We start from the raw sequence: 13,455 nt of genomic DNA, 5'->3' as shown, positions 1-13,455 counted from the left end.
TGGTTGTAATGAATAGGCTCAAAAACTACTGGACTGATTTAAAAAATTCTTTCACCATTCGAAAGCTACATTATCCACGAGTAACATAGACTATATATGTACCACGGGCGAAGCCGGGGCGAACAGCTAGTATACATATATTACAATATATCTCTCAGTTTTGAGAGAAATGTGGGCTTGATAAGAATTTGTCGACTTCAAAAAGGGGGATGTAATACGACAGTATTTTTATGTCCTCTATAACTGTTTACTAGTTTAACCGATTTTTATTATTTCAATGCTGGTACCTCCCGTGTGGTCCCATTTCAATTTGCTATAATTCTTGCAATTTGAAGGCGTTTAGTTCATTAATAATTATTAAAAATGCTTGTTAAAAACTCAATCGGTATATGTCAGTCTATTACCACACTGTAAACTATTGGACAGATTACAAATGAATCTCGTTTAAAATCTCCTTTAACTTCTGAACGTCGACGGTGAATATTGAATATTGAATATTGAATATTGAATATTGAATATTGAATATTGAATATTGAATATTGAATTAAATCACAATAATTGCAATGCTTTCATCGAATTGCTACAGTAATCAACGCACATATAGCAAAGATAAGAGCGAGCGTTTCCTAACAGCGAATCGGCCGCTGATAATGTTAATAGGGATGCGTTATCGATGTCGATAGTGCGGAATCGATTTTATCGATTCACGCACGTTTAGTTTTAAGAAACGGTAATGAAGTGTGGTATTGTTTATTTGATACGTGACAGGACAGATTATGAAGCTGAAATCTACTAATATATTAAAATCTTGCCTGTAAGAAATATATTTTTTTATGATAAATCGAAGAATATAATTAATACAAAATATTTCACGTATAAAATGATCATTTTCTATAGCACTAATGTTTTGCGTCGCTTATAAATTGCTTTACATCATTGACACCTTTTTTGACATTGATAGGTTATCTATTAAGCTTGAATAGATCGAGTCTTCTCAATGCATCTGTCTATGCGGTTTTGTCCAACCTTTGTATTTATGACGAGAAAAAAACTTAATACATTGTTTTAAAAGTATTACCACCATTATGTATGTTTAACTGTAAGGTACCTTTAAAAAAATGTGACAAATGAAAAAATTACACACTAACTGAAAAATAAGGCAGGTTGGTAAACTAAACATTGTGTCAATTATGTATCAGCGCGTGCAATGAAAAAATTGTAACGAATAAATCAAAATTACCACACCAGAGCGTGCCAATTATTCATCGATTGCTCGTTACAAAACATCGATGCTAGCACCGGTTACAACACTATGCAATATCATTATGCGTCTACACGCCACTAAAATGTCCGTGTGTCATGCTAAATAATAAATTTATATTTTCCTTTTAATTTATTCAGTGTCAATATGTAGGTAGTGCTGTGGGATCAATCGGAATATGGTGGAATAAGTGATAATGTTTAAGTTGAAACGTGGCAAGACATGGTTTCGGGAGGTATGTTATAGATAGTAGAGGGAAGTGGGTATATGTCATTTAAACTTATGTTAATACGATTTATTTATTTATATGCATCATACTAGCTATAACCTGTGTTCCGATAGTACATTTGAAATGATATTGTATTGAAGTGAGTGAGTACCTATGCATTTAGTCCATCCATCTGTACGCCCCTCTGATAATAACCGTGGACCTTGTTAAAAGAGTATTTAATACAAGTACTGTATGTACTTCATCATGTATGACGTTGGATTGAAGAAATAAAAAATGCGGAAGTAGATAAAGAGTTTTATTTCGTTATCAATAACTAGCTTAATTGCAAGAAAATGTTTGATATTTTCATCAAAATTATACATTTTGAAAAACATATTTAAATACAATACAATATGTATTTTGTAATAATATGCTATACACATTTCCTATTGGACATAAATTCCTGTGGGTTTGATTAGATTATTACTCATTGCACTTTGAACCTTATTCTAAAGCAATAGGACTCACTAATTTGAACAGCGTTTGTTGGAACACAAAACCACAAAGTACCTACATAATAACCATTTAATTATATATTTGGAGTTGTTAAATGCATTCGTAATTTGTAACTATAATTAAAAACTACATTGATATGAAACGTCGTGCGCTTATGGCAAAAGGCAAGCAAGTAGAACGATACGTATTGAATTATAAATATGAAAATGGTATTTATGACTTGTAATCACGATGTTAGCAAGGTTACATTACTGCGCAGGAGATATAGTCGGCAATTTCCATTTATTTCCACGTGAACCTTTCATCCAAAGCGGATCACTTTTTTTTTTATGTTACAGTCGGCAATGGAGCTGGTGGGACGCCTGATGATAAGTGCTGCCACCGCCCATGAACATTTAGAGAGGCCAAGGTCCATTGCAGATCTGATATGGGCCTCCGGCCTCACTTGATCCAAAGACAGGATAGAGGAGCACATACTCCCCCACTATAATTAAAAAATCCGGATTATTTATAAGGTTTTTGTTTAAAAGATACATTCGTTATCTTGACCTTGATAACAACGCTATATATACCGCTCATTTACTCCCCCAAACATAGATTCGAGCTAGATGGTTTTCCACATTGGGTAATGCCCAATAAATAAGCGTCATATACGACAAAGGCTAGTCACACCTTCAAAAGAACTCATAGACCGCTCGCTACCGGGCGACTCACCAGCTCGATTTCCCGCTTTTTTATAGTTAAAAAAAGATCAAGAAACTTTTTCGTGAATTTCTGCAAAAATTCTCTGTTACTTCTTTAACCTTTTTCCATTTCTTATCGCTTAAAAGCGCTCACGGCCTTTGCAGAGGCCTTTTGTCCTTTGCAAATGGTCATGGGCGGTGCTGATCGCTCACCATCAGACAAACAAACAACTTACTTAATAATATTACCCGTTTCAACATAACTACATGGAAAGCCGTGCAATATAGTAGAATAAATAGGTTTATTTACATAAAATCATTAAGCGCAATCCATAAATGTTCCACTAACTAATGAACTAGTTGAAAACTGTGTGTCGATTGGTGGCTCCTCTAAATTATGTTACAATAAATTTTCTATCTTATCGAATTTTTATACGTAATATAGAATTTAGCAAGCATGTAAATTTGGTATAAACCTAAATTATTATCTTGTTACAGGAGAGTCTAAAAGACGTGCCAGCGAAGTCATGGAACTGGTCTCCAACGTCTGAACGCAGCCGCCTCGACTTGGAGAGGAGTTTTAGTAAGGCGAACAGTGATAGCCCGCCGCTATGGGTCAGCAAACGACTGGGTAAATAACTCATTATTGTAATACTGTAATTTCCTCGAGGAGTGGGGTAAAAAATTGTGAGATGAGATTTTCATATATTACGTAATTTCATACAATAAAGCGTTAAAATATATTGTTTTCTTTATAATACTTTTACATGAATCTTACGTGTAAAGCTAATAGTTATATTTCATAATAATAATAAAATGAGATGGAAAGTTTGTCATACCAAGGACCCCTATTCCAACAAATAGAAAAGTCCTTTCTAGAATATCACGATCCCATGTTCCGGGACCCACAGCGAAAAAATCGTCTCCAAGCCTCCTCACAATGCTCTCTCCCTTCCAGGCGGTTCCACAGAGAACCTGCTGGCGGGCGCGCGGCGACCGAACCAGCTGCAGCTGCCGCCATCCTCGTCCGGGGACAGCCTGGACGTGGAGGTGCGCGAGCGGCAGCCCGGCAAGAAGGAGCGGAAGTCCAGGTCGATGGTCGCGCCGAAGCAGAAGCCGAGGGCGCCGGTGTCCTCGCCCAGGCTCATGCATGTGCCTATTGAGGTGAGATGTTATAATACATGTAGTTAAACTAAAAAACAAATAAAATCTGCTTAGGTAAGATGTAATATTAAATGTATATAAATTGAAAGAAAAATCACAAAACTGATAGAATTAACTTGTCCCTGGCTCTCAGTGTATAAGTAAAGCAATTATTTAATCCAGGCAATACTAATAAATAAATAAATGTTAGAATTTTAGCTAGATTTAGTCAACTGAAACAGACCCGGGATTTAACACGCATAGTTGCTATTCCAGTTAAAATTCCGCGATAAAAACTCCCTAAGTGTTTTCTCAGATCTCAAAATATCTTAGTACCAAATTTCATTTAAATCGATTGTATAGTCTTAAAACTACCTTATACACTTTTTCGGTCGCACACACTCTCCTAGCAAATTTCTTTCGATAATCCTATCCTACTTCCTGCTCTACTTATATTATAAATGCGAAAGTTTGTAAGGATGTGTGTGTGTGTTTGTTGCTCTTTCACGCAAAAACTACTGAACCGATTGCAATGAAATTTGGTACGTAGACACCTGGACAACTGGAATAACATATAGGCAACTTTTTATCCCGATATTCCTACGGGATACAGACTTACGCAGCGCAGCGGGGCGCAGCTGGTCGACTATATAGTTTTGATGTAATAAACTCTTTTTAATAGCAATTAAAAAGGCGATTGAATCTCTTTAAATTCTAAATCTTACGATATTATTTGCAGGCAACAGTCCTATACGAAGGGCCGGTGAAGCGTACGAAGTTCTTCGAGGGAGGCAAGAAGAGTAAGAAGAACTGGACAGACTGCTACATGATACTCACACCCACGGCTCTTGTGTTCTATAAGGACCAGAGGACGTATTATGCTACGGTGTGTTGAATGTTTGCATACATGTTTTAAAATTGTGGGGTTATTTTATAAAAAAATATATAAAAAACAACTGACAGAATTTTTTTTCTTATGAATATGTAATTTTCCACACATTTTCTATACATTGCAAATCCTACTTATTTGCCATATACATAGTAGCTATGACCAAAATATTTGCATTTCAATACAAAATATCTGTATGTTCGTCCGACAGAAGCTACCGAAGCCCTTGAACGCGCCACCTAGCCCGACCGCGCCGCGCGCCGAGCTCGTGCTGCCGCTGCTCAATGCGCACGTCGTGCAGTGCATACAGATGCACACTAGACGGTGTGTATACAACACGCACACACACAGACACATAACACACACATAGCGACACAGTATGACACACTCGAATAGCATGCACACATTGAGACACACAACACGCACACAGAGAGACATACTCGAATAGTATTTACGCAGTGAGACACAATACGCACACAGATATACTCGAATAACACGCACAGCGAACCATGTTGTATCAACATGCATACGGTTTGAAGTACTAACGCTGAGACGCCTACATACATACGTTGACACACTAACATAGAAACAACTCGCACATATTTACATGGTATGCAAAATAGATAGATGCATTCACTGATAATTGATATACACATATACTAGTATCGCGTGTATCTGGCGCAGAGCATGTACTCACGATGGCCTATATCTATACTACTTAATATTATAAAGTTGAAGTTTGTTTGTTTGTTTGAACTAATCTCAGGAAATACTGGTCCGATTTGAAAAATTCATTCAGTCTTAGAGAGCCCATTTATTGAGGAAGGCTATAGGCTATATATGTACCACAGGCGAAACCGGAGCGCCCTGCTAGTTGAATATACACTACGTCATCACAACTACTTAAAATACCTTCGCAACTTACCTTTTGCCTCACTGCGATGTGATCTGACGTATTTGGCGTACATATGGTTCAGAGCTTTACATACTAACTCCCTTTAACTTTATTCCGTCGTCAATCCCTTCCTTATCCTTTTCCTCTTAAAAGCGAACAACGCATTTGCAGCGGCAATGCCTCTATAAAAGTGCTAAATTTACGTGACCTGACAAATTAATATACTCAAAAGTTTACATTAGCATGCCTTAAAATTACCAGGTCATACGCCATAAAATTCCACCTCCCTTCCAGTTTTACCCGTTCGCTGGTGCTGACCGTGGAACACGATCAGTATCTGATCCAGGACGAGACAGAAGACGGAGCCAAACGTTTGCTTAAGTGCATACAAAATGTTATATATAAATTGGTAAGTGATGGTGATGATCATTATGGGTGATTTAACAGCCTCTGAACACTTTAGCCTAATTATCTGACATTTTAACTGACAGATAAGAGTTACAAAGACGGATAATGTTTGAAATTCTACGGCAAAAGTATCAGTAGATTCAGGCACACTATTAGGTTCCAAAACTAAATAGAATGTATATCGTGATAGTTGGAGGGTGTTACTTGAATATATTCCAATATGTAAATTCCTTTTAGTTTTTATTATCTTATATCTTTAAACGAGCAATTCTTGTATATATGTATATTATTGGAATCTCGGAATCGGCTCCAACGATTTTCATGAAATTTAGTATTTCGGGGTAGGGTAGTAGTTAATTATAATATTTATTGTTAATTTAGGGTTTCGGGGGCGATAAATCGATCTAGCTAGGAATCTTTTTTAGAAAATGTCATATTCGTGTTTTATCGACTTAAACTTACTTTTTTAACAAATAGGAGGCGTTTGAGTAGTCCCAATTTATTATGACTCTTCCTGATATCTATTGGCAAAAAATAATACTATAAATGCGAAAGTTTATGAGGAATGATGCATATGTATGTGTTCGTCTGTTACTCTTTCACGCAAAAACTACTGAACCGATTTGCTTCGTAGATAGCTGGACAACTGAAATAACACATAGGCACTTTTTATACCGATATTCCTACGGGATACGGACTTACGCGGTTTCAACCGCGGGTCACAGCTAGTAGTTAATAAAGATCGATCATGAAAATACGCCTATATTGCTACATTATACTAGTAACATGTTTTGTTTTTTGGAAATATATGATCTCCATTTCGTTTTGTAGTATAAAAAGTATTATGAAATATCCATTTACGTCTGTCGTTTCTTAGTTATATGTTGAAAGCCATTTTGTATATAAAATGACCTAAATAATAATGTACTGTTTCTGATTAGTATTTTCTTGTGTTTGATTTTACGCGAGTATTATACATTTAGAAATCAAAAACTTTTTAACGGATTTTAACCGCGATAAAATCCGTTAAAAAGTTTTTGTTTCTGATTGTTAGAATTTATTTGAATAAAATGTTTTTGTACCACAAAAGAGATTATATAAATAGCAAATAAAATAATTTCCAGGGTCCCCCAGCTCTCGACGACCGACCTAGCCCACAATACCAAAGCAGTAACACAGATCTAGAGAGCCTAGGTCGTACCCCGCCGGTATCTAGGCACGCCACCAGAAACAAACAGAAAGGTTAGTTAAATTATCTGAAGCCTAGGTTTTATTTCAGGTCTGGTCTCCAGTCTTTCAGCTAAATGGGATATTGGTATTTATGTAATAATTAACTTTATGGGTCTTTATTTAGGATCGATCAATAATTTCTGGATATGCAATATACACTAATTAATATGAAAGTCACATATACCTTCAATATCTCAAGCGTTTTTGAAGAAAAACTGTCATATTGTTTTTGCTCGTTTCGAAACATTTGATGGGACATATTAAATTGAAACCGGACTTACGGTACAAATATATTATAAGCAATTATTTATTTACAAAAAATATGCTTTATCACTGTAGTAACATATAATTCCATATAAAACTATTAAAAGAGCCTTCAAGTGTTTGTTGCGGCGGTTCCAAGAAATATTATTGTTTAGAATTTGAACTTTGCGAAGGTTCAACGATACGTTAGTCACAATTTCCTACAGATTGTGTTGTTTCCTTTAATTTTATGACTTAATTAACTCATCAAATGGTATGAACGTTAGTAACTCCGTGTATGATATAAATACGAAAATATTTAATACATTTAGGTTATATTGATTCGTGTGCACGGTCATTGGATACGTTAAAATCAGCCTGTTGATTTTATAATTCAAGATTATTAGTGCTAATTCCACTTTAGCGTCATCATAAAGTTTAGTAATAAATGTGTTGGACTTACTTCATAATGAAGACTAGAAATTACGTTGTCGAAACCTGTGCTTATGCAAACAGACGTCAGTAAAAATAATGACGCTATAACAAAATAATTGTAGAGAACAATTATTTACATTACTGTTATATTATCTAGTTGGGTTTAATGAATCAGCTTTCTGGTTAACTCCTTATAGCAGCTTTTCCTCATTCACTAAGTTAGTACGCGCTTCGATGGTATATTCCTACGGCGTCATACCCTTCCAATAACGTTCGAAATTCAAATGCATTAAAGAATAAATGACATAACAGTTTTTTAACCCCGGTGTTTCATTGCCAGTTTAATTTTGCCTGTATTTAAAAGGTGTCTGTAGTTCTGTTTTTGAAATTGTATTTTTTTTTATTTCACCAATTGCCTCCAACTGCCAGTTTATTTTTTTTATCTGTCGTGAGTGCTGTGTTTGAAATAGTGTCGTGTGTTAAAGTTTTGATAATTTGGTGATAATGGTGACATAGTGATGATACAAATGATGATGACTTGCGGTTGTGTGGACGGTTTCCGTCGTCTACATTCGTGTAAGATTAAATCGTAATTAAAATATATGTTATATAAATTAAACAATTTATTTACTATTAATTTATAGTGATGAAAAAAATCGGACAGCTCCGTGGACGTGAACTCGAACTTAGTATTATTACAATTTTGTGGCCTACTTAGTGAATTAGGTTTTTCTGTCTTTGCAAACAATGAATTTTGCTTCAAAATCAAGAACTAGTCATAATCGATCTAGGGCTTTTATGAGTCAATGAGCTATAGACAACAACCACCTTGACCACGTTGGGTTTCAAAATAAGTTATCTATACCTGCCTGATAAGCCAATATTCTGCAATATTATCAGATAATTTGTTGCTGATACTATGTTTATTAGCGATGGTGTGTTCATACGGAAGGCACTCCTTCGTGTAACGTCTTTGTTTAAATTTAAATGTTCAATTTATTTACTTAACGTTTTCATTGTTGTTTTCTTTCAATTTCAATGTATGGTTACGTGAAGTGATTATTAATTGTGACATGGATTTTAACAATGAGTATATAGCAATGGACTTTTTTATAGTAAATTCGTTTGTTGAGGCCGGAATGTCTGAGCGGACTGTGAAGATGGAGAAGAAGCCGAAAAGCCCTAAAAGTCCTAAAAGCCCCGATAAGAATAAGGATACTAATGGCCATTCAAAGAATGTCTCAAACAAGAGTCTTCCCGTGAAGTCACAGAGTATTCCTGATATTTCGAAACTCGCGTCCGCCGCTTCGAAAAGCATTCCCAATATTTCCAAGCACTTCTCCGACAAAGAGACAAGCTACTTGAAAAGTCCAAGTAGTCCCAAGCACAGCCCTAAGGAGAAGGCGCATCATTCGAAGCTGAAAAGCCTATTCGGATCTCAGTATTTTACATACGATCTTCAACGTACGCTATACCGTGTGATCTAAGTGCTTGTTTAGGTTTTTATCTATATTTATTACACCATTTAAACTATTCGATGATTCACCATCCACCTTAGAGGCATTAGTTAGTTATGAATGATTTTAAGACGAGTGCTAACATTGTTTCCTAAAGGTAATTTCAGTGTTGCGGAATATTTGTAATCGTAATTTGTCCGTAATCGGTAACTTCAATTACATACAATACAATTTCCTGCTTATCTTTTGATATTGACGATAACGTTATCGGATTTATTTCAAGTTGATTACGTTTATTATCTATTGTATATTATAGCTAGTGAAGTTTGATCAAAATTGTTTGAACTACAGAGGTGTTTTCATCATTGATTGGATGGCAAAATGTGAAGAGGAATACGGCAAGGTAAATTCGAAAATTTACCCTGAATATTTGTGTGTGTCTCAATTAATCTTACCAGTGTCGTGATCTCTTCCGAGTATATGTTAATTTAAGTCGAATACTCCGTATGATTTATTATGTGTAACTAGATAATCGTTGATCATTAAATAAATGAATCAATATGTAAATAAAATCCTTAATCTTTTCTTTCCAATATGGTTGTATCTGTGGGGGTGAATGGTTATTTATAAAACATTCCGGCACACGCTTCCTTCTATTTCAAATGTGTCTTCAGCTTCGCCCTCTTAAAATCTTTCTACTAACCCTATTTGTGTGTTCTAATAATGTTGAAATTATTCCGAACGTCGATTATTTCAGCCGGCGGCAGTAGCAATGAAGATCTCAGTGATTCTACTGAAGTGTCCATTCAGAAGTCGCACGTGCGCAGTAGATTACGAAAATTCTTCGCCAAACGGCCGGCTATGGAGGTACTGGTGAAGAAGGGCATCTACAAAGGTTCGAATTGCAATATCTAAGTCGGTGTGTGGAGTTTTGCGACTAAGTTTTGATGCACATATAGTTTTAAGTTTGTATAGTGATCTGGCTTTCTTGTAATTAGGCTTATGCACGCGTTGTAGTTATTGCTTTGGACTTTTTCGATATTTTTGGCAAAATTATCTAAATTGAATATGCGTTTCTGAATTTAAATTGTTATAAGGTAAGTGTAGTGTTTTGAGGTGTGTTATAATAGATAGTGTGAAATAATAGATTTTAAGTAATGTAGATGGTGTTTCATTTAATACAAATCCTAGAATAAATCCTCTCCCTTTAACGGTGGATGGTTGTAGTCTTGAGCCTGATATATCTTCTATTGGGTTCTTTTTCGGTGAGTATTGTATTAGTAAGAGGGTTGTTATTAAGTGTACTAAACCAAGCACTTAGAACACATGTATATAATTAGATTGTAGAAAATATATTGAATCGTTACTGTATTATAATAACTATTATATAGAAAATATAACTTGAAATATGAATTTTTCATAGAGGTATCTATATAATTTATCACAAATAGCACAATACTAAATACTATAGTTTTAAATATTTCCCCAAACCAGAAGATGTACGTAGAAGTTACATTGAGAGCAATAGGCTAACTATGCCTACAAAACTATGGTCGGATATACAAATCGTCTTTCATTTGTGATAATTTCTTACCCTTAACAGACAGATTTAATTTGATTAATACTCCTTTATTCATTCTCATTAAAACTCTAATGTCGGGTTGGTTACCTATTGCCCGAGTTGCCCGAAAGCGTGATGAATTTCACTGTTTTTGTATATATAAATAAGATTCATCCATATAGTATTATTAAAGACGCACAAAAACGTTTTCACCTTCCAGACGAGCCGGTATTCGGGCGCAAGCTAGAGGAAGTGTGCCCGTCGGGCGGCGCGCGCGTGCCGGACTTTGTGCGCGCCTGCGTCAGGGAAATAGAGAGCAGCGAGGAGAACATGTGCACCGACGGGCTGTACCGTGCCAGCGGGAACTTGAGTCAAGTGCAGAAGATACGGCTTGAGGTGAGGGCTCGTTTGTTAGATCTTTCTTTGTGGCGGTGAGTGGTGACGCGATCTGTGGGAAAAATTCCTTAGAACGTTTGTATGTGTCTGTTCCTTTTATAGTCGTCAATCCTTTTCTTATACCTTTTACCTTAAACGCGAGTAACGTTTTTGCAGCGGCCCTACCTCTGTAAATGTTCATGGGCGGTGATCGCTTACCGTCATGCGAACCACCAGCTCAGTTACCCGCTTTTACGCTATGGGAATCAAATGTTATTAGGTATGCTTCACCCGCGTTATTGAATGGAATTCCCCAGTGAATGGGATGTTTAACCGCGCTAAATAGTAGCCTGTGCTACTAGCCTCCTAACTGTCACCAGATACAACAATCATGCCATACAATCGATCATGAGAGATGTCAGGTGGACTGGGAAGGTTTATAAATCAATATTATTCTATAGACTATGTATAAAGATAGGATATTCAGAATTATCTTAATTAAGAACTATATTTTCAATGCAATCCATGCTTTTAACAAATCTTTACCACCTAACTACTATAGACATAAAATTGTAAAAATGATGACTAATAAGAAAGTAAAATTTTGAGTAACAGAAAAACTTTTTTTTGTCGTATAACAATAATGTCTCCTCTTACGCTCTCTTTTACTCGTTCTTATAAAAACTAACATACGTTGTGTATTCCAGATCGATCAGAACAATCTATCGGTAATAGAAAACAACACAGACATCCACGTGCTCACCGGTTCTTTAAAACTGTTCTTCCGCGAACTGAAAGAGCCTCTCATACCCTGCACCATGTTCGATAGAGTCCTCGCCGCTTGTTGTGAGTATAATTACTATGAAAAGCTTTTAAAATTAAAAGAACTAATTTAATTTTTTGTTGCAAAAGTCGATTGGTCTAATAGATTAATTGTTTTTCTTTTTCTTGATCCATCTATTCACTTTTTAATAACTTCAAGTTTGCTTTATACTCTTTAATATATTATTTATATTTATTTAATTGCAATCATTTATTTTACAGCAATAAAACCAAGGGAGGCCAGGATCAAAGAGTTCAGAGACATCGTGCAGGCGCTACCTCAATGCAATAGAGATACATTAAAATTTCTCCTCGAACATTTATTAAAGTAAGTTATTTATAATTGAATTCTTAATCAGTTGATGTTCGTCTACTTTACAACTTTTTCACTACTGATAGTCCTATTGGTAGGTTTTCCATTTAATCGCTGACTGAATTTAAAATAAACCAATAGTTTAATAAAATAATCTATGTAAAAAAATATAAATTCTTATTTAGTCGCGACACAATTAAATCAAACAAAACTACGTTTCAGAGTAACACAATATAGCGAGCGTAACAGAATGCACACAGCGAACCTCGCCATTGTATTCGGTCCCACCCTGCTGTGGGCGCCGGAGGAACAAGCCCACAGGATAGCCATCGACTGCATACAACAAAACAATGTAGTCGACATTCTACTCAACGAATATAAAGACATATTCGCCGAAGATACGAAGGGAAAGAAAAAAGCGTGATTTATATGTGCGAGACAGAATATTGTAGTGAAGTGACTTTGTTTGCGGGTTCCATCAAATTATAATGGAACGGTTTGGTAGATGAAAATCGTCAAGTACACACGGCGTTGTCGTGGACGGTGTTGTTTTTATCTGTGGCGTCTAAATTAACTTATTTTAAAGCATTTGAACGATGAATATTAAATAATTATCAAATATAAATTATAATGTTACGTATATCGATGATTTTATCATAGTCATGTTAGTGTAAAATTTCTCTGTATGCGTGATCTCTGCGGTTCGAAGGTTCGATTTAATATCATGACATAATTGAAATTCCTTTAAATGCCAAAGTAGCTGTCGAAAATGTGAAATAAGAAAATTCCAAAATGTCTATGCGTTGTGATTATGCAATTTATTGAAGACTGTCTGAGGCTCTAGAAGTTATTTATAAACGCGTGTTGAAATTCGTTTCACGTATGATATTTATTTACCGACGTTATTTTGGGGCCAACATTGTATATATCCTTGATAGAGTAGGCTTGAAGCCAGCTATTTTGTGCCTTAAGCTTATTTGTAAATATAGTTGACCGGTTATGTGATAACGTTT

The 13,455-nt window shown here is 35.6% G+C and overlaps 1 protein-coding gene across 2 annotated transcripts in view; it reads left to right on the top strand.

Moving 5' to 3' along the window:
* The window catches only part of LOC119834944 (rho GTPase-activating protein 15-like), a 66,059-nt gene extending 52,847 nt beyond the window's left edge, over nucleotides 1-13,212 (top strand). For both annotated transcript variants that reach the window (XM_038359502.1, XM_038359510.1), the window contains 11 exons: nucleotides 3,170-3,302; nucleotides 3,630-3,835; nucleotides 4,554-4,700; nucleotides 4,915-5,027; nucleotides 5,893-6,007; nucleotides 7,131-7,248; nucleotides 10,129-10,266; nucleotides 11,153-11,328; nucleotides 12,015-12,153; nucleotides 12,352-12,457; nucleotides 12,665-13,212. In XM_038359502.1, the coding sequence (XP_038215430.1) occupies nucleotides 3,170-3,302; nucleotides 3,630-3,835; nucleotides 4,554-4,700; nucleotides 4,915-5,027; nucleotides 5,893-6,007; nucleotides 7,131-7,248; nucleotides 10,129-10,266; nucleotides 11,153-11,328; nucleotides 12,015-12,153; nucleotides 12,352-12,457; nucleotides 12,665-12,866 (1,593 nt within the window). In that variant the 3' untranslated portion in view covers nucleotides 12,867-13,212. The remainder of the gene's footprint in view (nucleotides 1-3,169; nucleotides 3,303-3,629; nucleotides 3,836-4,553; nucleotides 4,701-4,914; nucleotides 5,028-5,892; nucleotides 6,008-7,130; nucleotides 7,249-10,128; nucleotides 10,267-11,152; nucleotides 11,329-12,014; nucleotides 12,154-12,351; nucleotides 12,458-12,664) is intronic.
* The last annotated feature ends 243 nt before the right edge of the window (nucleotides 13,213-13,455 follow it).

Source organism: Zerene cesonia, chromosome 2 (assembly GCF_012273895.1).
Source record: "Zerene cesonia ecotype Mississippi chromosome 2, Zerene_cesonia_1.1, whole genome shotgun sequence".
NCBI lineage: Eukaryota > Metazoa > Arthropoda > Insecta > Lepidoptera > Pieridae > Zerene > Zerene cesonia.
Note: the sequence above shows the minus strand (reverse complement) of the source record. Positions and strands in the feature narration are given on the sequence as shown.